The following is a 21,906-nucleotide window of genomic DNA, read 5'->3' as shown; positions in this document are numbered from 1 at the left end:
GCCCATGTTGACTCCAGTGCTTCTCACAGTTTTGTGAAGTTGGCTGGATGTCCTTTGGGTGGTGGACCACTCTTAGTACACACGGGAAATGGTTGAGTGTGAAAAACCCAGCAGCGTTGCATTTCTTGACACACTCAAACCAGTGCGCCTGGCACCTACTACCATACCCCATTCAAAGGCACATCTTTGGTCTTCCCCATTTACCCTCTGAATGGCACACAAACCATCCATGTCTCAATTGTGGAAAGGCTTAAAAATCCTCCTTTAACCTGTCTCCATCCCTTCAACTACACTGATTGAAGTGGATTTAACAAGTGACATCAATAAGGGATCATACGTAGTTTTCTCCAGGTCAGTCTCATGGAAAGAGCAGACATTCCTAATGTTTTGTACACAGTGGATAAGCAAGCAAAAAAACAAGAACATAAACATCCAGTGGCTTCAATAGAGTGGCAGATGCATTCATATATACCAGTGTTACTCACTTTTTTTGTAAGGGGGCCACTTTGGGTTGACACAATTTTTTTATTTTTTATTTTATTTCACCTTTATTTAACCAGGTAGGCTAGTCGAGAACAAGTTCTCATTTGCAACTGCAACCTGGCCAAGATAAGGCATAGCAGTGTGAACAGACAACACAGAGTTACACATGGAGTAAACAATTAACAAGTCAATAACACAGTAGAAAAAAGGGGAGTCTATATACATTGTGTGCAAAAGGCATGAGGAGGTAGGCGAATAATTACAATTATGCAGATTAACACTGGAGTGATAAATGATCAGATGGTCATGTGCAGGTAGAGATACTGGTGTGCAAAAGAGCAGAAAAGTAAGTAAATATAAACAGTATGGGGATGAGGTAGGTGAAAATGGGTGGGCTATTTACCGATGGACTATGCACAGCTGCAGCGATCGGTTATCTGCACAGATATTTCATTTCTTGTGCTTTTCTTCCAATATTATCAGTTGAGGGAAATTCAGAGCAATAGAGCACATGCAATTGATTTGATGTACAGCACATCACAAATATATACATACAGACATCAAATAGTCTACATCACATGTATAAGACCCATATTAAAGTGTTACCTCAGAAAATGTCCCTTCTGCTCCTTGACTGAATTAATTTTAAATGTATAGTCTATTGTTGCCATCCTTGTGAGGCAATCCAAGTGTGCATTGGTCAGTCTGTTTCTCTGTTGTTTCACAATGTTCATTGTTGAAAATGTTGCTTCACATTAATAAGTGCTGACAAAAAAAAGTCACATTTTGCACACACTGCTTCAGAAGTGGATACTCTGTGTCTGACAAGGCTCCAGAATGGGTAACAATGTGCAATGTGTCAATCACAGCTCTACTATCTCTCTATTCCAGCATGGACAGGACAGAGGGCTGTGATGCCCGGGGTCAGATTTCACACTATCTCACTCTCTATTCCAGCACGGACAGGACAGAGGGCTGTGATGCCCGGGGTCAGAGATGACACTATCCCACTCTATTCCAGCACGGACAGGACAGAGGGCTGTGATGCCCGGGGTCAGAGATGACACTATCTCACTCTCTATTCCAGCATGGACAGGACAGAGGGCTGTGATGCCCGGGGTCAGAGATGACACTATCTCACTCTCTATTCCAGCACGGACAGGACAGAGGGCTGTGATGCCCGGGGTCAGAGATGACACTATCTCACTCTCTATTCCAGCACGGACAGGACAGAGGGCTGTGATGCCCGGGGTCAGAGATGACACTATCTCACTCTCTATTCCAGCACGGACAGGACAGAGGGCTGTGATGACTGGGGTCAGAGATGACACTATCCCACTCTCTATTCCAGCACGGACAGGACAGAGGGCTGTGATGCCCGGGGTCAGAGATGACACTATCTCACTCTCTATTCCAGCACGGACAGGACAGAGGGCTGTGATGCCCAGGGTCAGAGATGACACTATCTCACTCTCTATTCCAGCACGGACAGGACAGAGGGCTGTGATGCCCGGGGTCAGAGATGACACTATCCCACTCTCTATTCCAGCACGGACAGGACAGAGGGCTGTGATGCCCGGGGTCAGAGATGACACTATCTCACTCTCTATTCCAGCACAGACAGGACAGAGGGCTGTGATGCCCGGGGTCAGAGATGACACTATCTCACTCTCTATTCCAGCACGGACAGGACAGAGGGCTGTGATGCCCGGGGTCAGAGATGACACTATCCCACTCTCTATTCCAGCACGGACAGGACAGAGGGCTGTGATGCCCGGGGTCAGAGATGACACTATCTCACTCTCTATTCCAGCACGGTCAGGACAGAGGGCTGTGATGCCCGGGGTCAGAGATGACACTATCTCACACTCTATTCCAGCACGGACAGGACAGAGGGCTGTGATGCCCGGGGTCAGAGATGACACTATCTCACTCTCTATTCCAGCACGGACAGGACAGAGGGCTGTGATGCTCGGGGTCAGAGATGACACTATCCCACTCTCTATTCCAGCACGGACAGGACAGAGGGCTGTGATGCCCGGGGTCAGAGATGACACTATCTCACACTCTATTCCAGCACGGACAGGACAGAGGGCTGTGATGCCCGGGGTCAGAGATGACACTATCTCACTCTCTATTCCAGCACGGTCAGGACAGAGGGCTGTGATGCCCGGGGTCAGAGATGACACTATCTCACTCTCTATTCCAGCACGGTCAGGACAGAGGGCTGTGATGCCCGGGGTCAGAGATGACACTATCTCACTCTCTATTCCAGCACGGACAGGACAGAGGGCTGTGTTGCCCGGTGTCAGAGGTGACACTATCTCACACTCTATTCCAGCACGGACAGGACAGAGGGCTGTGATGCCCGGGGTCAGAGATGACACTGGCATATGAAAGGTTCTCAATGAAATTGAAAAACTCCATGATATCCTTGAATTTTGACTCATCCAACACACGTACAAATACATCATAGCTAAAATGTTGCAGTATGTCTGGGTTGGATGTGGTGACTGCTCTGCGTTTTGGGAAATGAACAACTGTCTGTCAGGTATGAACAGTGTGGTGACTTTATTTTGAAATGATGTGACCACACTCAGCATTTTGCCTGGAGTTTTAGCTTTCCCTTGGAGCTGGAGATTCACCATGTTCAGGTGGTAGGTGATGTCAGTTAGAAAAATCCAGTATTAATATCCACTGTGGATCATCCAGCTCTGGCTCCTCTCCCCTTGCTTGCAACACGAGACAGCCATCTCACCTCATTGTGAAATATCAAGATGCCGTATTCTGTCTGGTATTCCTCCAGCAATTCGCAGAATTGCCTGTGATTAAGTGCACTCGCAATAATAAATGTTCACCACGTGCACGATTTGCTGCATCACATTCTGTAAGTCAGTCTTTGAAGCTCAAAAATAGCCTGGTCAGCTGTGGGCGCAACAGCATACACAGACGTCATCTGCATACAGGGGAACTTTAACTTGTCACTTGTGTTTAATGAAAGACGCTAATGAAAGCATCTAAAAAGAGCTTTCCCATTTCTCATCCTCAAAAATAAAACCAAGGTCATCATGGCACTTCATGCAAGCCTCTATACAGATTACCAAATGTTTTAATTCCCTTGTTGAACCAATAAAATGTAATACCATCTCTCAGAGCTTTGGGTAAGATGGGGTTATTATAGAAAAGGTGTTTGTTCATATATTCAGAAATGTCCGGGAACTTGCAGGTGCCTTGGTGGAAGAGTGGGGTAACATCTCACAGCAAGAACTGGCAAATCTGGTGCAGTCCATGAGGAGGAGATGCACTGCAGTACTTAATGCAGCTGGTGGCCACACCAGATACTGTTTCTTTTGATTTTGACCCCGCCGTTGTTCAGTGACACAAACCTAGCAAAGCTTTAGGTGGGCTAATATAAGGTATATATGCCAATTAAACAGGGTAAAAGACACTTTTCATCTGTCTCCAAGAGGGTGAACTTGTTGTAATTTGCCATACTAACACAGCCTTTAACTGAGATAGAGACCCAGTAATACAACTGGAAGTCAGGTAGAGTAAGCCCTCCTGAGTATGATTTGCATGAAGTTGTGAGTTTCACTCTGGGGGCATTCCCTTTCCAATGAAGAGGCCTTCCTATTAAGTTGTTTGAAAGCGTGGGAGTGGGCGGATTTCCTCGTCCTTCTCGCCAACCGTGATTTTGGGCAGCTGCATGGTAAGAAATGTGACTGTTCCTGGTGGAAATACAATGATCTTTCCCAGAGCTGGAGTAAATTACATTACCAAACTGCTCCCGAATGTACTACGCCAGGACATGAATATGGATTATTTTTACATTATGAAGGGCAGCTCTGAATAGTTGAAACTGGATTTCATAACCTGTAGGACCTGCCTTGTTGACAGTGCTGTCCTACAGGCCCTAGTTTCTACCTTCTAGACAGCACTGTCAACAAGGCAGGTCCTACAGGCCCTAGTTTTGTCACACCTTGACTACTGTTCAGTCGTGTGGTCAGGTGCCACTAAGAGGGACTAAGGAAAATTACAATTGGCTCAGAACAGGGCAGCACTGCTGGCCCTTGGAGGTACACAGAGAGCTAATATTAATAATATGCATGCCAATATTTCCTGGCTCAAAGTAGAGGAATGGACTCCATCACTACTTGTATTTGTGAGAGGTATTGACATTTTGAAAGCACCGAGCTGTCTATTTAAACGACTAGCACACTGTCTAAACTACTGGCGCACAGCTCAGACACCCATGCATACCCCACAAGACATGCCACCAGAGGTCTCTTCACAGTCCAAGTCCAGAACAGACTATGGGGAACGTGTTCAGTTTCTCAGTTGTTGAATTTTATGTTCATACAAATATTTACACATTAAGTTTGTTGAAAATAAACATAGTTGACAGAGAGAGGACATTTCTTTTTTTGCTGAGTTTATTTAAAGTGTTTTTAATTAAAAGGGTTGTTCATGAAACCTAGCAAAGCTTTAGGTGGGCTAATATAAGGTATATATGCCAATTAAACAGGGTAAAAGACACAGTCCAAGTCCAGAACAGACTATGGGAGGCACACAGTACTACATAGAGCCATCACTACATAGCACTCTATTCCACATCAGGTAACTGATGCAAGCAATAGAATCTGATTTAAAAAGCAGGTAAATATACATCTTATGGAATTGCGTGGACTGTGAAGCAACATAAACATAGGTGCAGACACATGCATACACACACACACGATAACAGATGCACTATACACACACACGATAACAGATGCACTATACACACACACGATAACAGATGCACTATACACACACACGATAACAGATGCACTATACACACACACGATAACAGATGCACTATACACACACACGTACTGTGGCAGACCAGGGGTTTGATCTAGACGTTTACACAGATCAGACAAGTGTGATACATTGGTTAATGGTGTTTATTTAAAACAAAACAGAAACAGGTCTCCCCCAGGAGCCTTTCACTACCTCCACCCCTCCTGGCAGCTTTATACTGGAGCCAGACATCTGCCAGGGCATTTCTATCCCATCAGCATATTTGTTTTTCCTAGAAGGCCCCCACACCTGCCCATTTTTCCACTGAGGCCCCATTATTAGCCAAATAATAATTCAGTGCAAAACCCTCAATTGAGACAAGCCCACTGGGCTAAAGATAGACCAGCCCATCTGGCATTTTCCCGAACTGTCCGTTTCTGGCTAATACTGAAAGCTAACCTTTCAAGGTGCACACACATAAGGGGTCACAGTTATCAGCAACATATAATAGCTCACACTCTCGCCTAGGATTAGAACATCTATTTGTCTCCTGAATTGAAATGGAAGTGACCCCAAAACCAAATGGCCGTCTGTATCAAATGAAACAAATTGTACTTTTTATTTAGTCCATTCGTGATGAAAACGACAAACATTACAGATATAAAGGTGTAGTACCCTGGGGTCAAAGTGCAACAAAAATAAGTAAAAGGCAAAGGAATGCTTAATGTATACATCAATAAGAATGCATAACACATTACTAAAAGTAACAGCTGCTTTCAAAATCATTCAAAAGATAGAATAAGAGCACAGGTGATTTGGCACAAATTAGAATAATAGGCACCACCAGGTATATCCATGAACTAAGTTAGTTAACGCTGCACTTGGGAATTAAAGAGACAACTTGAGTGATCTGTTTCTTCCCAAGTGCACACTCACTAGCCTGGCTGACGCAGCCCACATGGTACACAGCGAGGGAGAGTTGTACCCCACTGTTCTGGACAGGAGTTTGCTTGTTGGTACAATATTAGTTCAGAAATAGAGTGAGCTTCTATTTCTAGTTTGGATTTGAAAATCCATCAGTTGTAATGGAAGGGGGCTGTCCATGTGGGTGTTTGAGTGAGAAAGGAGAACCAGCACAGTAAAAGCACAGCCACCTTCATTTTCGTTGCATCGTGCCGACGTCAAACAGCCTCCCCAGACAACACCCGTTATTAACCATACTACACAGCCCTTTCACAGCTTTCAAAAATTTAAAAAGGGATTCAATTGTTCCCCCCCCCTACTAATCTACACAACCTGATCCACATGTTCAAAGTGAAATTTGTATTTGATTTTTTACCTAAATTATAACATTTACACCTCAGAGTTGAGTGATGGTTTGATGAGCATGAAAACAAATGTAAATCATACGCCAGTCTTCTCAGTCACAACATCTCAACCAAATGAACACCAATGTTTTCCACCACTACCAACAAAACACCGAAAATAATGGATGTCTCATCCCTGCAATAGAGATCAAGACACTTGCAGAATCTATGCCAAGGCGCATTGAAGCCGTTCTGGCTCATGGTGGCCCAATAACCTGTATATCCATTGTTTTGTCAAAATTGCTCGAGCTCAGTCAATTTTGTTGGGGTTCATTGATTGACTTAAGACTGGACCACGCAATCTCTTGGAAAGCCATTCTGGTGTATTGTCGCACAGAAAAATAAAACTCTATCCCAGGGTTAGGTATTCAGTAGACTGAGGCAGGTTTTACTCCATTTGTATTTGTTTTATTTTTTTAAACAAACAAAGCATTTGTGTTTAGTGAGTCTGCCAGATCAGAGGCAGTAGGGATGACTAGTGATGTTCTCTTAATAAGTGTGCGAAGCATTCAAAATGAGTACTTTTGGGTGTTAGGGAAAATGTATAGGGTAAAAAGTACATCATTTTCTTTGGGAATGTAGTGAAGTAAAAATGTAAATAGTAAAGTACAGATACTTTAAAGTATTTTTACACCACTGGAATTCAGCATTCGTGGACACAAAATGCTTTTGAGCGTAAACATTACCAATAATGTAAATAAGGGCATGGCATTCTCATCAAGGAGGGGTTTCTGGGCCACAGAACATCATACTGTTTCCAAAACAGCTGCCATCTCCTTGAATTGCCTGTAGAAGTTCTGCAAAGAGAGTAGGAAAAGTCAGTCAGTAAATAGAATAGATCGTAATTTGTTCAGAATGTTTCCCTCTCACTCACACACACACAACAGGCCCGGTTTCCAACAGAGCAGGATCCAAAAGTGTTGGGGTAAACTGCCTAAGCTATTTTACTTAGAGTAAAGGACGGTTGTACAGTAGCAACATATAAGCAAACCCTTCAATCATCTCAAACATCACTCATCCATTGCTTTTAGATGAAAAATAAACTGACCTGGAATTGTGCAATGGTCATTTCAAAGGACCGTTGGGAGATCTGTCCAGAGGTGTCTGCGATCTTCAACAGGAGGGAGACGTGGGGGGAGTTGAGAGAGCGACAGGTGTCCGAGCTCACCGCCATGCCCAGCTTCCACTGCATGTCCACCAGCTAGACAGGCGACCAATGGTTAAATCAACAGCTCACTTGCAACTACAGATGGCAAAGCATTTACAGTATATTTAAAAAGTATTCAGACCCCCTCTCGCACTGGAGTCCTACAGTCAGCTGGCAGGTTAATCAATTTAATGAAGCTACATTTCTAACAGTATAAACAGCACAACAAATACGATAATAATCAATCTCAGTCAGTGCTATCAAAAAAAGGTTTGAACGTTTCTAGTACAGCCAATATTTGGATTTGGAGTCCCACAGGGCAGTGCAAAATTGGCCCAGCGTCGTCCGGATTTAGCCAGCGTAGGCCGTCATTGTAAATAAGAGTTTGTTCTTAACTGACCTGCCTAGTTATTTATAAATACATGTATATTTTTTAACACCTACAGTAAACAGGACTGTGGGAGCTATAGGCCTATGTCATTTAAATAAAAACCTTGAACCCACCTGTAAATATGTGTATTTTACACTCCAGCAGTGGCCTTACATTGAGATAAATATCATAAAAGACAAACTTTTAGCATTTCTTACTCAAAGCGCCATGGTCTGCTGCATCATATGCATTTTAACAGTAGAATAGCCGGGAATCGAGTAGCCTACCAATAACCGCCAGTCTAATAAATCAATGTAATAGACACAATCACAAATAAATCCATTAACATTTTGTTGAGTTCATATAAAACATGGTACTAAGACAATTTATTTCAAAATAACAGAACAGCATGTTTTGTTAATTTAGCAGACATCACATGCTTATATTCCCCAGACCTTTACAACAATGAATGACGGAATATAACAAAATCCAATAAAATGATCATTAGCAAATATCGATTTGGGGACTATCATCAGTGGGCATGGAGCTCCATGGTTATTCTAGGAAAACATTTTGGAAGGGAGACCATCTGTAAAACACTGTGTTGTTTGGCAAAACAAGGCTCATTAAAAACCTTGGAGTATGCTCTTCCCTATCCGAAAGAGCAATCAAAACGTTTGGCCAGCATGGACCGCTGTAGGATTATGTGGAAAAGTAAGCAAGCGCTAACAAGCTTGATAAGATGCCAACAAAAATTCCTGCTGGTGGTCAAACTAGTATTAATGGCAACAATGATATGATGCAACTTTTAAATAAGGACACACTGTAAACACGGCATTCAATCATTGATCAATTTGTGCAGTGTGACTGCCTTGCAGACGCTCTGGAAAGTGGCTTCAGTCTTGTGGAAGACTACGATTGGTTGATAAGCTGAATTAGGTGTATTATACTGTAGCTTTGTCTGGGGCAAAAGCCTGCACTCACACTTGCCCTTTGTGGGTACAATTCCCCATCCTTTAATTAGGAGAATCCAGTACCCAATTCCATAACTTCTGGCAACTTCAAGTGCTGCATACTTCCTTGTTACACCTTGCCCTCTATAATTTCTAAACCATATCCAACCATTTCAAATATACACAAGTACCTATGGCGTAGGAGCTAGCCTGGTGGTCCATAGGACTTGGCTATACAGCAAAGATAGATATGGGACCAGGCTAAGGAGCAAGGAGTTGACCTGGAATTAGGCAAGAGAAGAATCCGTTTGTTTTGGTGGGCTCCAGTAGCCGGGTGTAGGCCTACCTGTCCGATGCTAAGCATGGCTTGGGACTCTTGGTGCGTGTTGACTAGGGCACCCTGATCACTCCATAGCCGATGGAGCACCTGAAGGGCAGCTTTGGACCACTTACTGCTGCCCTCTCCCAGCCTAGCTACCAGTACATCAGCAGAGAGGTTGTTCTTTTCAGTCGACCTGTTAAAAATACAACACGTGTTTATTTAACACAGACGTCTGAACCCAGTCAACATATACAGTGCATTTGGACCCCTTCCCCATTTTGTTACGTTACAGCCTCATTCTAAAATTCTCAGAAATCTACACACGATACCCCACAATGACAAATCAAAAATAGGTTTATAGAAAATGTTGCACATTTAGAAAAAATTAACTGAAATATCACATTAACATAAAGTACTCAGAACCTTTCAGTACTTTGGCAGCGATTATAAACTTCAGTCTTCTTGGGTATGACTACAAGCTTGGCATACCTGTATTTGGGGAGCTTCTCCCATTCTTCTCAAGCTCTGTCAAGTTAGATGGGGAGCGTCGCTGCAAAGCTATTTTCAAGTCTCTCCAGAGATGTTCGAACGGGTTCAAGTCTGGGCTTTGGCTGGGCCACAAGGACATTTAGAGACTTGTCCCGAAGCCACTCCTGTGTTGTCTTGGCTGTGTGCTTAGGGTCATTGTCCTGTTGGAAGGTGAACGTTTTCATCAAGGATCTCTGTACTTTGCTACGTTCAGCTTTCCCTTGATCCTGACTAGTCTCCCAGTCCCTGAAAAACATCATCACAGCATGATGCTCCCACAACCATGCTTCACAGCAGGTATGGTGCCAGGTTTCCTCCAGACGTGACACTTGGCATTTAGGCCAAAGAGTTCAATCTTGGTTTCATCAGATAGGAGAATCTTGTTTCTCACGGTCTGAGAGTCCTTTTTGGCAAACTCCAAGCGGGCTGTCATGTGCCTTTTACTGAGAAGTGGCTTCCGTCTGGCCACTCTACCATTATGGCCTGAATGGTGGAGTGCTGCAGAGATGGTTGTCCTTCTGGAAGGTTCTACCATCTCCACAGAGGAACTCTGGATCTCTGTCAGAGTGACCATAGGGTTCTAGGTCACCTCCCTGACCAAGGCCCTTCTACCCCGATTGCTCAGTTTGGCCAGGAGGCCTCGACACAATCCTGTCTCGGTGCTCTACAGACAATTTCTTTGACCACATCGCTTGGTTTTTGCTCTGACATGCCCTGTCAACCATGGGCCCTTATATAGACAGGTGTGTGCATTTCCAAATCATGTCCAATCAACTGAATTTACCACAGGTGGACTCAAATCAAGTTGTAGAAACATCAAGGATTATCAATGGAAACAGGATGCACCAGAGCTCAATTTCGAGTCTCATAGCAAAGGGTCTGAAAACTTATGTAAATGTTTATTTTATTATTTTTTAAATACATTTGCAAAAGAATGATAAAAATCTGTTCCCGCTTAGTCATTATTGGAAATTGTGTGTCAACAGATAAAAATGAAATTTCCTCATCAATTTTAAAATATAGCTGTAACGTAACAAAAATGTGTATAAGTCAAGGGGTCTCTATACTTTCCAAATGCATTTAAACCCACAACTCACCCACCATGGAATATCCTTATGACTCTCCAAATGCATAAAACCAATGACTTTAGTAACAAATCATAGCCATGGCCCTGAAGCCACTACCTCACCACTGGTTCCTGACCTATCCCAAAGGGGAGCAAACAAAATCCATGTGCTGAACGCTGGATATATATTTATTTTTTTGTGGTTGCGGATCACAAACAGCTACAATACCTGAACGTTAAGAAGAGAAATTGGACAACCTCCTGTAGAGCCTCTTGGTCAAGTCGGATCCCAGCTCTTTGAAACTTCTGTACAGAAAAGGGAAGAAAACATGTCACAACATCAGATCATGTAAATATGGTTAAGTTTAGGGAGAGAAAGGACAGTGGAAATGTGTTGACTTACATCAGAGATTTCAGCGGAATCCACTCCCCTGACCTGTCCTTGGAGATGACTCAGAATCTGCTGACACTGCATGAGGAGATTATCAGAACCACATCCTCAATAACAACAACTCCTGAAATGGTGACTGATGACTGCTGCATCGATGCACTCTCTAATACAAAAGTATTGTATTTTAATACATCCGACTGTGACTGGTCGGTCGCTGTATCGATGCACTCTAATACATATGACTATGGTCTACCGACCACTATTGGGATATTTGGTCCAAATGTTTTTTATTTGTTTCTGTCAATGGTGATGCAGCTGAACAAGTGTAGTCGGTGCCAGTATAGATGTATAGACCAAACCTGTCATCATTTGAAATAAAAGCATGCACATATAAATAGATAAATAAAGGCACACGTGAATTGATGAATGAATGCCAGGGCATACTAATTGAGTGTATGTAAACTTCTGACCCACTGGGAATGTGATGAAAGAAATAAAAGCTGAAATAAATCACTCTACTATTATTCTGACATTTCACATTCATAAAATAAAGTGGTGATCCTATCTGACCTAAGACAGGGAATTTTTACAAGGATAAAATCTCAGGAATTGTGAAAAACTGAGTTTAAATGTATTTGGCTAAGATGAATGTAAACTTCTGACTTCAACTGTGTGTATATATATATATATATATATATATATGTGTGAGAGAGTTATGCCAATGCGGTTGAACGTTCTGAGAGTGACAATTTATCCTCCATAGCCGTTGTTAAGTGATAATTAATCCTTCTGTGTTGTTCTGTTTCTGTTCTTCAACCTATGAAGAATTCCAGTGACACTACAACACATTAAAGACTTGGATACCCATTATCCCGAATGCTAATCAATAAAAACGTCTTGAATTCACTGCTCTGTTTTGCTTGTTTACAGCGGGTCATTTCATAGAAGGGATCCAGTTTGTCAAATTTACATCAGATTTGACTTTTAGCAGCAAGTTAGGAGTTCGGTTAAGGTTTGGAAAAGGTTTAGCTAAAACACAAAATATAAACTTTTGATATTAATTTGACAAAAGCTGGAAACCCTTCTAGCCTTGACCCTGTCTCCTGTCAGAGTTGCTCTCGTGTTATTACGTCGCCAACATTTCGAGAATTAAGTTCTATATGGGCGCGTACATGGTGGCCTGGCCTAACTCTGAGTATACAAAACATTAAGAACACCAGCACTTTCCATGACAGACTGACCAGGTAAAAGCTATGATCCCGTATTCACTTATTCATTCCCCTTCAAATCAGTGTAGACGAAAGGGAGGAGACAGGTTAAAGAAGGATTTCTAAGCCTTGAGACATGGATTGTGTATGTTTGCCATTCAGAGGGTGAATGGGTAAGGCAAAAACATGTAAGTTCCTTTGAACAGGGTATGATAGTAGGTTCCAGCTGCATCAGTTTGTGTCAAGAACTGCAACGCTGCAGTTTTTTTTAATGTGCAGCAGTTGCATCAAGAATGATCCATCACTCAAAATCCCTGTGGGAAGCATTGGAATCAACAGCATCCCTGTGGGACGCTTTTGATAACTGGTGGAGTCCCTGACGAATTGAGGCTGTTCTGAGGGCAACTCAATACCAGAAAGGTGTTTTTAAAAAGGATTGGTATTCTCAGTGTATATGGCTCTGGATTGGCCTATCACTCCAATCAGTACTGCTGAAAAATACGTGGTACTATTTCAAGCGTCTCATCTTTCTCAATTAATGCCAAGAGAAATGACAGATACAGGATGTCCTTACTGTTTCTGCCAATAAATCTGGTGGGAGTCTTCCAATGTTTTCCACAGTTTTGTCAACGCCTAAAAACCACAGAAATTGATTAGTAAGTAGAAAAATAAAGAAAATGGCTAGCCCATTAGCTACTTAGCCAAGTCAGTGAACTACCGTTACCTAGCTATTGGGTATCTTCCCATGTATTCATTAGTTGGATCCTTCACATATACATACATACATACATATTATATACGATTTGCATTTATTCTTTTGTTGGATTCGATTATTTATGCACATCGCAAAGTCAGTTAACACTGTTTCCTATGGAAAGTATTCATATCAACTACAAAAATAGTAACGTTAGCAGTTGACAACAGATAAACGGGGAAACCTTTGGCTTGGCTGTGTTTAACGTCGTTACATTGCTATTAGCTAACCGTTAGCTAGCTATGTTACCGTTTCATATTATGTTGAAATACTACACCCACTAGGCGATGAATCCAACCCCGGCATCTCTGATCGCAAGCAGGGGTGGAAAACAGAGGTTCAGGGTAGATAGGCAACAAAGAGGTCACCACAGTAAAATCACAGAGAGAACAATAGAACCGGATGTGTAAATGTGAAGCATCCGGTCGGCGGTTCCACTCACTACCAAATATGGTTATTAGAGAAAGCCCATTGGCCGGTAGTGGGAAAAGATGGGTTTGGCCGACATTTTGTACATTTCTCTCATTGATGAAACATTTAATGTCATACAGAATTACACTTTGGAAACAGAAATGTAACAGAGTGGACTTCATTTTGTATACTTTAACCTTTTCCAAAGTTTCTAAAAACGGTGTTCTTTAGAAGGATTGCAAGCGTGAATTTAGTTATTGCACTCGTGCACTTTATGCAGTGGTCGTTCTTTTCTTCTATGGTATATAACGGGGTTCGCAACAATTAAAATGTGCTTTCTGACACCTACTGTGCGGGGGGGTAATACGGATCCCAAAAATAGAGAAAACATTTGGGTCAAATTGAAATATCACACTAACTACCATACAAATAAATTAACCAAACAAAATTGACCTGTTTTTCTGTAAAAACCTTATTTTAGTCAGATCCCAACAAAGCCTCACCCTCCTGTGAGGGTGTGAAGTCTTGGAGCCCCAAAAAACGTATCTGCTGCAGATTTGATATCCAGCTTCATTGACTTCTCAGACACTTGTGCTGCACAATTAATCACCGTGGCTTTAAATCCACCTGAATGTATCCAGATCACCCGATTGACTTAACACCATCAACTGGCTGCAATGCATCCACCGCCATATCTTCAACACTTGCCTCTTTCCCTTTCGACTCTTCACCGCCTCCACATAAGAGATCCACTGCGCAGCCCTGATCAACCTCCTTCACCCTAATAGGACACTCAAGGAAGTCCGGAGTATGAACCCCACCACAGTTGCAACATTTTCCATTCACAGATTCTTCAATATTATTACTTCTCCAGTCTGCAATTATTTGACTCGTGACCATATCCTTTAAAATGTCCACACTGTAATGGTTTGGACGTAAAAGCTCTCATTGCATACCTCACATATCCAAGCTTCCCATATTCAGGTGGTCTCCTCAAACAATAGACAGGCTTTTCTCCTTCCTTCCAATTATAATGTAGGTCAGGTGATGTGCACTGACCACTCCTGGGATTTTCTGACGAAGGTACTCATCACCTACAGTACCAGTCAAAAGTTTGGACACATTCTTTCAAGGGTTTCTTTATATTTACTATTTACATTGTAGAATAATAGTGAAGACATCAAAACTATGAAACATATGGAATCATGTTGTAACCAAAAAAAGGTGTTATACAAATCAAAAATATATTTTAGATCATTCAAAGTAGCCACCCTTTACCCCGATGACAGCTTTGCACACTTCACATTCTCTCAACCAGCTTCATGAGAAATGTTTTTCCAACAGTCTTCAAGGAGTTCCCACATACTCAGCACTTATTGGCTGCTTTTCCGTCACTCTGCAGTTTAACTCATCCCAAACCATCTCAATTGGGTTGAGGTCGGGTGATTGTGGAAGCCAGGTCATCTGATGCAGCACTCCATCACTCTCCTTCTTGGTCAAATAGCCCTGACACAGCTTGGTAGTGTGTTGGGTCATTGTCCTGTTGAAAAACAAACGCTAGTGGGACTAAGCTCAAACCAGATGGGATGGCATATCGCTGCAGAATGCTGTGGTAGCCATGCTGGTTAAGTCTGCCTTGAATTCTAAATAAATCACAGATAATGTCCCCAGCAAAGCACATAGAGCTTGATGGTTTTTGCGACTGCACTTAAAGAAACTTTCAAAGTTCTTGACATTTTCCATATTGACTCACCTTCATGTCTTAAAGTAATGATGTACTGTCGTTTCTCTTTGCTTATTTGAGCTGTTCTTGCAATAATATGGACTTGGTGTTTCACCAAATAGGGCCATCTTCTGTATACCACCCCTACCTTGTCACAACACAACTGATTGACTCAAATGCATTAAGGAAAGAAATTCCACAAATTAACTTTTAATAAGGCACACCTGTTATTTGAAATGCATTCCAGGTTACTACCTCATGAAGCTGGTTGAGAGAATGCCAAGAGTGTGAAAAGCTGCCATCAGGGCAAAGGGTGGCTACTTTGAAGAATCGCAAACAAATGAACATTTGTTTAACACTTTATTGGTTACTTCATGATTCCATATGTGTTATTTCATAGTTTTGATGTCTTCACTGTCATTCTACAATGTAGAAAATAGTAAAAATAAAGAAAAGCCCTTGAAAGAGTAGGTTTGTCCAAACTTTTGACTGGTACTGGATATCCAGCGAGACTCCACCTTTACCTCCTTTGGCAGACGCACTGCTCCTGAGATCAATACAAGTTACTTCTGACGTGGACAATTTTTCCAGATTCAGTGCATACTTCTTCTGTTCTTCATCAACACAATTAACCAAAACAATGCCGCTTCTAGTCACCTTGATTGAATCCACCTTTCCCACTGCTTTCTTCACTGTCCTCAATATTACAAATGGATTTCCCAAATGAATCTCCTTGTCCAAAAAAAAGAAAATGCGTCCCAATAAGAAATGCAGTATTGGACTGGTCCTTGTCTTCTACAACTTTTGCTTGTTTTGTTCCATTCGTTGATTTGACTATTTTCCATTCATTATCACACACTTCACTTGCCACACTTTCCGATTCAAGCACAGTCACCGATCCTCGTCCACAGATCAACCACGACCGTAGGCGTTCTCTAATGAAAATATGCAAATAAATGCTAGAACGGGCCAATAGCATTTCTAAATCCTCCTACTTAACTCGGTACTTCTAGAGAAATAAAAAAAGCCTTCTAAGACCTCCGTGACCCCACATGTCAGTCTTTCCTCCTCTTCAACATACTTACAACAATATAACAGCTCCACCGTTTCATCAACACTCTAGACACAAACCATTCACATGCTTGCCAGATGTACTGAGAGTTCAATGTACAATGACCTAGTCACAGTCAATCAAAAACCACCTCTTGCTTCCTAATCTGACCTTTTGAATCTTGGTCCACCTTTCTTTGGAGGGCATATAAATGCTGGCCCTTGGGTTCAGAGTCCCATCTCTTCTGCCACACAGCTATCAAAATGGCTCTGATCTTAAATTTGGCCTCACCTCTACCCAATTGAACATGAATATCAATAATGAACAAAAATATAATAACGCAACATGTAAAGTGTTGGTCCTTTATGTCTTGACCTGAAATAAAAGATCCCAGACATGTTCCACATGCACAAAAAGCGTATTTCTCTCAAATGTTGTGCACAAATTTGTTTACATCCCCGTTAGTGAGCATTTAACTTTGCCAAGATAATCCATCCACCCGACACGTGTCGCATATCAAGAAGCTGATTAAACAGTATGATCATTACACAGTTGCACCTTGTCTTGGGGATAGTAAAATGGCACTCTAAAATGTGCAGTTTTGTCACAACACAATGCCACAGAGGGAGCAGGCAATTGGCATGTTGACTGCAGGAATGTCCACCAGAACGGTTGCCAGAGAATTGAATATTAATTTCTCAACCATAAGCCACCTGCAATGTCGTTTTAGAGAATGTGGCAGTATTCCCAACCGCCTCGCAACCGCAGACCACGTGTAACCTCGCCAGCCCAGGACTTCCACATCCGGCTTCTTCACTCGCAGAATCGTCTGAAACCAGCTACCCAGACAGCTGTTGAAACTGAGGAGGATTTCTGTCTGTAATAAAGCCCTTTTGTGGGGAAAAACAAATTCTTATTGGCTTCCCCAGTGTGTGGGCCTATGCCTTCCCAGGCCCACCCATGGCTGCAACCCTGCTCAGTCATGAGACATCCGTAGATTAGGGCCTAATTAATTTATTTTAATTGATTTTACTATATGAACTGTAACTCAGTAAAATCATTGAAATTGTGTTTATATTTTTGTTGAGTATAGTTGTAAAAGTCCTTTTGTTTATCTGGTCTACTATTTAATTCCCTTCCACACTCGAATGGGCAGGGATGCAGCAGAAACTCACTACTACACCCAGTCTCTCGATTCTCCATAATAACAGTAAATCCTCCAAGCTCAGTAGATTCCCGAATATTACCCTGATGAAACTTGGAACAAGAGGCAATGTGGCACCCCCGCGTGGCCATTGTCAGACATCGCAGTCAGCCACTGTGCTGTTTTCATGATATTACAGATTTATTTTTAAAAAAAATTTACATGATAGATGTCTTACTTTATTTGATTAAAATGAGTCAATTAAATATGTATATTTATAAAGCACCATATTAGAGCCAAATTCACATGGCTGTTGAACACTTTTTTGGGCTCCCGAGTGGCGCAGCAGTCGAAGGCACTGCATCTCAGTGCTTATTTAAAATTATTATTTAACCTTTATTTTTTAACCAGGCAAGTCAGTTAAGTACAAATTGTTATTAACCCTAACCCTGGTTCGATCCTGGTCTGTATCAAAACCGGCCGTGATCGGGAGTCCCATAGGGTGAGTTTGTCCGGGAAGGCTGTCATGTTTTATGTGTCATGTCTTTTTTCTCAACTGGCTATCTGGCAAACAGTCTACACTCTAGGCTGTCTCTTCTGCTGATGTGTGTGGGTCTGGAAGTGGTACTCTCTCCTACTCTTTTACTTTCGGCAGGGTTAATACTTGCCTGGCGCCAGAACAAAATCTTTATCAATACCGCTACAAGGGTATGGGTTTTTGTGCTACAGGAACCAGTTTGTGTTTAAGCAATCGAGAGCAACTGTATTGACCAATTAACTATGACTTTTCAAGTCTCCCAGTATTGCTATCTGCAGTATCTAGGTAAATGTTGCAACTCTTCAGACATTGCTGGATCTGTGACCAAAAATGATCTACATATGGATAGTACCAAAATAAATGATCTAATGCCTCCTCGCAGCAAAATCTGCAGAGCTAGGAAGGTTGTATCCCCTGTATATTCAGTTGAAGTCGGAAGTTTACATTAAAAGTTGTTTTTCAACTACTCCACACATTTCTTGTTAACAAACTATAGTTTTGGCAAGTCGGTTAGGACATCTACTTTGTGCATGACACAAGTCATTTTTCCAACACTTGTTTACAGACAGATTATTTCACTTATAATTCACTGTATCACAATTCCAGTGGGTCAGAAGTTTACATACACTATTGTGCCTTTAAACAGCTTGGAAAATCCCAGAAAATGAATCCATGGCTTTAGAAGCTTCTGATAGGCTAATTGACATAATTTGAGTCAATCGGAGATGTACCTGTGCATGTATTTCAAGGCCTACCTTCAAAGTCAGTGCCTCTTTGCTTGACATCATGGGAAAATCAAAAGAAATCAGACCTCAAAGAAAATTGTAGACTACCACAAGTCTGGTTCATCCTTGGGAGCAATTTCAAAACGCCTGAAGGTACCACGTTCATCTGTACAAGCAATAGTACACAAGTATAAACACCATGGACCACGCAGCCATCATACCGCTCAGGAAGGAGATCTGTTCTGTCTCCTAGAGATGAACGTACTTTGGTGCGAAAAGGGTAAATCAATCCCAGAACAACAGCAAAGGACCTTGTGAAGATGCTGGAGGAAACAGGTACAAAAGTATCTTTATCCACAGTAAACGAGTCCTATATCGACATAACCTGAAAGGCCGCTCAGCAAGTCAGTGGATGTTGAACACATTTCTACCAGCAAATGAACACATTTCTAGAGGCAAATGTGTTAAATTATAGCCATGGTGTAAAAGGGATAATCAACTTTGTGCAACTTCGTGGAAGGTCAGATCCGCATCATGGAACACATCTTCCACATCGTTCATTATTTTCCATAGAATGCAGAGCCTCTCGTTCATTATCCCTTACATATTATATTACATTTTACTGAAACATTTCGAGGATGGCCCAACCTCTTTCTCTCTTGGGTGCATAGTCAATATTGGACCCAGTGTTGCCAACTCCTCAGTAAGGAAAGTAGCTATTGGCTGTAGTAAAAGTTGCTAGAAGTCGCTAAATTACATCATCACCTAATTTGCATGATTGGTCATGTGCATGTAATTGTGATGGACGCTGTAGGAGAGAGGAATAACGATGTGGGAGAGACAAAAAGTGAGTAAAAAACACCCTAAATATGTTTAGAACAACAAATGAGCAAGCTGCAGAGAGTGGCACACACAGCGACTAACAACCAGATATTTGAGGCCATACTCCTCCGTCATAGCAGAGGCATTGTCAGTCACAACCCCCAGGTACTTAGAAACACTTACATCCGTGGACTCATCGAGGGGGAGGCTGAAACGCTGGTCACCCACATCTGCGACCAACTTTTTCAGAAAGTATGGTGCTAGAACACCATTAATCATTTCTGTACACTTTGTCCTGTGCATTTTGAAGTGGGTAGAAGCAGTGGAGTCTGAGAAAGCAGCTCTACATGCTTCTCCAATGTGATCACATGCCAGCATGGAATAGTGTTCAGCGATAGCGAATGCCATGGTGGCCTCAGCCTTTTTTGCATAGTCCATTTTTTTTAACCATAAATGGCAGCTTGTTTTGGGTGGAACTGTTATAAGGCTTTGCCCTTTGAGTATGTTTTTGAGTAGTCATGTGTTTTTTTTACATCACTAAGTTTGGCGTAGAAATCAGCCTTACAATACAGGCAGTATGCCCGTGTATCATCTCCGATAAACGGTTTCAACCAGCCTTTGAATTCAGGGTTTGATTCCCACTCCTTTCTGTATTTTTGAGTGTATAGTTTAGACTGACATGATGAGCTAGCCAGCTAGATTTATTTTAGACAAAGAACATTTTACATTTACATCCCGCCCTGGTAAGCCAGGGTGGGATCAGCCAGCGGCGGCTTCCCGCATGCGCGATTCATTTACAGTCTGGACACGGAGGGGTGAACATCTCCTGCTCTGACTGCAGCTGGGAGGGACTGCTGTGCGAGGACTGGGCCGCCTGTGAGTGCTTTGGATAGGGGGTGGGGCCCACGGCAGCACCCGCTGCTCGTTGAGGAGAGTAAGAACGATACATGCTTTCACGTCAGTCTCCAAAAGTCTCCAATAACACCAGAAAAAGTTGCTAGATTTGTCGCGTCAATTTTTTGAAAATGTGTCGCTAAACCTCAACTAAATCTTGTAATAAATCATGTGGAAATTGAGCAAGTTGAAATGACTAAAGTCCTTGGAGTAACCCTAGATTGTAAACTGTCATGGTCAAAACATATTGATGCAGTAGTAGCTGAGATGGGGAGAAGTCTGTCTATGATAAGGCACTGCTCTGCCTTCTTAACAACACTATCAACAAGGCAGGTCCTACAGGCTCTAGTTTTGATGCACCTTGACTGTTCAGTCGTGTGGTCAGGTGCCACAGAAAAGGACTTAGGAAAATTACAATTGGCTCAGAACAGGGCAGCACGGCTGGCACATAGATGTACACAGAGAGCTAATATTAATAATATGAATGTCAATCTCTCCTGGCTGAAAGTGGAGGAGAGATTGACTTCATCACTACTTTTATTTTTGAGAGGTATTGACATGTTGAATGCACCGATCTGTCTGTCTAAACTACTGGCTCACAGCTCGGACACCCATGCATACCCCACAAGACAACACACACACAAACACACACACACACACACACACACACACACACACACACACACACCTAGTACTGTAGATATGTTGTAGTGGTGGAGTAGGGGCCTGAGGGCACACGGTGTGTTGTGAAATCTCGGAATGTATTGTATTGTTTTTAAATTGTATAAGCTGCCTTAATTTTTCTGGATCCCAGGAAGAGTAGCTGCTGCTTTGACAGCAGCTAATGGGGATCCATAATAGATACAAATACAAATAGACATACCCAAAAGTAACTGTTATTCATGTGTAATTACATGATTCTGACATGCAAATTTCTGACAATTTACCTCGGAACCTTGAAAATGCTTAATTTAACATGGACCTACGTGACCGAGGACACTCAACTAAGGCACAGAGAACCCTAAAAGCGTTCCAAATAAAGAAAGACACCAAGCCAACTAAGACCAGCGAGGATACATCCAACTCCACCATATTGAAGGCTTGGAATCAACAACAAACTTCGATGCAGGCAATTTTCAAACAAGCAGTTAAGAAATCCCCGGAGGAACTGCTATTTGGGGTAAATTAAATCACTTAAGGATATGGTGGAAGCCTCCAACACGTCTA

The 21,906-nt window shown here is 42.2% G+C and overlaps 1 protein-coding gene across 2 annotated transcripts; it reads right to left on the bottom strand.

Moving 5' to 3' along the window:
* Window positions 1-7,018: 7,018 nt before the first annotated feature.
* Window positions 7,019-13,762, bottom strand: commd6 (COMM domain containing 6). 2 transcript variants are annotated; one of them, XM_090215069.1, is made up of 7 exons: window positions 13,407-13,762; window positions 13,192-13,250; window positions 11,422-11,487; window positions 11,248-11,324; window positions 9,449-9,617; window positions 7,681-7,833; window positions 7,019-7,429 (listed from the first exon to the last, which is right to left on the bottom strand). In XM_090215069.1, the coding sequence occupies exons 1-7, from the start codon at window positions 13,459-13,461 to the stop codon at window positions 7,379-7,381; spliced, it is 630 nt and encodes a 209-aa protein (XP_090071195.1). In that variant the 5' UTR covers window positions 13,462-13,762; the 3' UTR covers window positions 7,019-7,378.
* Between the last annotated feature and the right edge of the window lie 8,144 nt (window positions 13,763-21,906).

The sequence above is a fragment of the Oncorhynchus mykiss genome, chromosome 22, assembly GCF_057628025.1.
Source record: "Oncorhynchus mykiss isolate SJ-2025 chromosome 22, ASM5762802v1, whole genome shotgun sequence".
Lineage (NCBI taxonomy): Eukaryota > Metazoa > Chordata > Actinopteri > Salmoniformes > Salmonidae > Oncorhynchus > Oncorhynchus mykiss.
The sequence above is the reverse complement of the archived record's forward strand: the minus strand, read 5'-3'. Positions and strand labels throughout refer to the sequence as shown.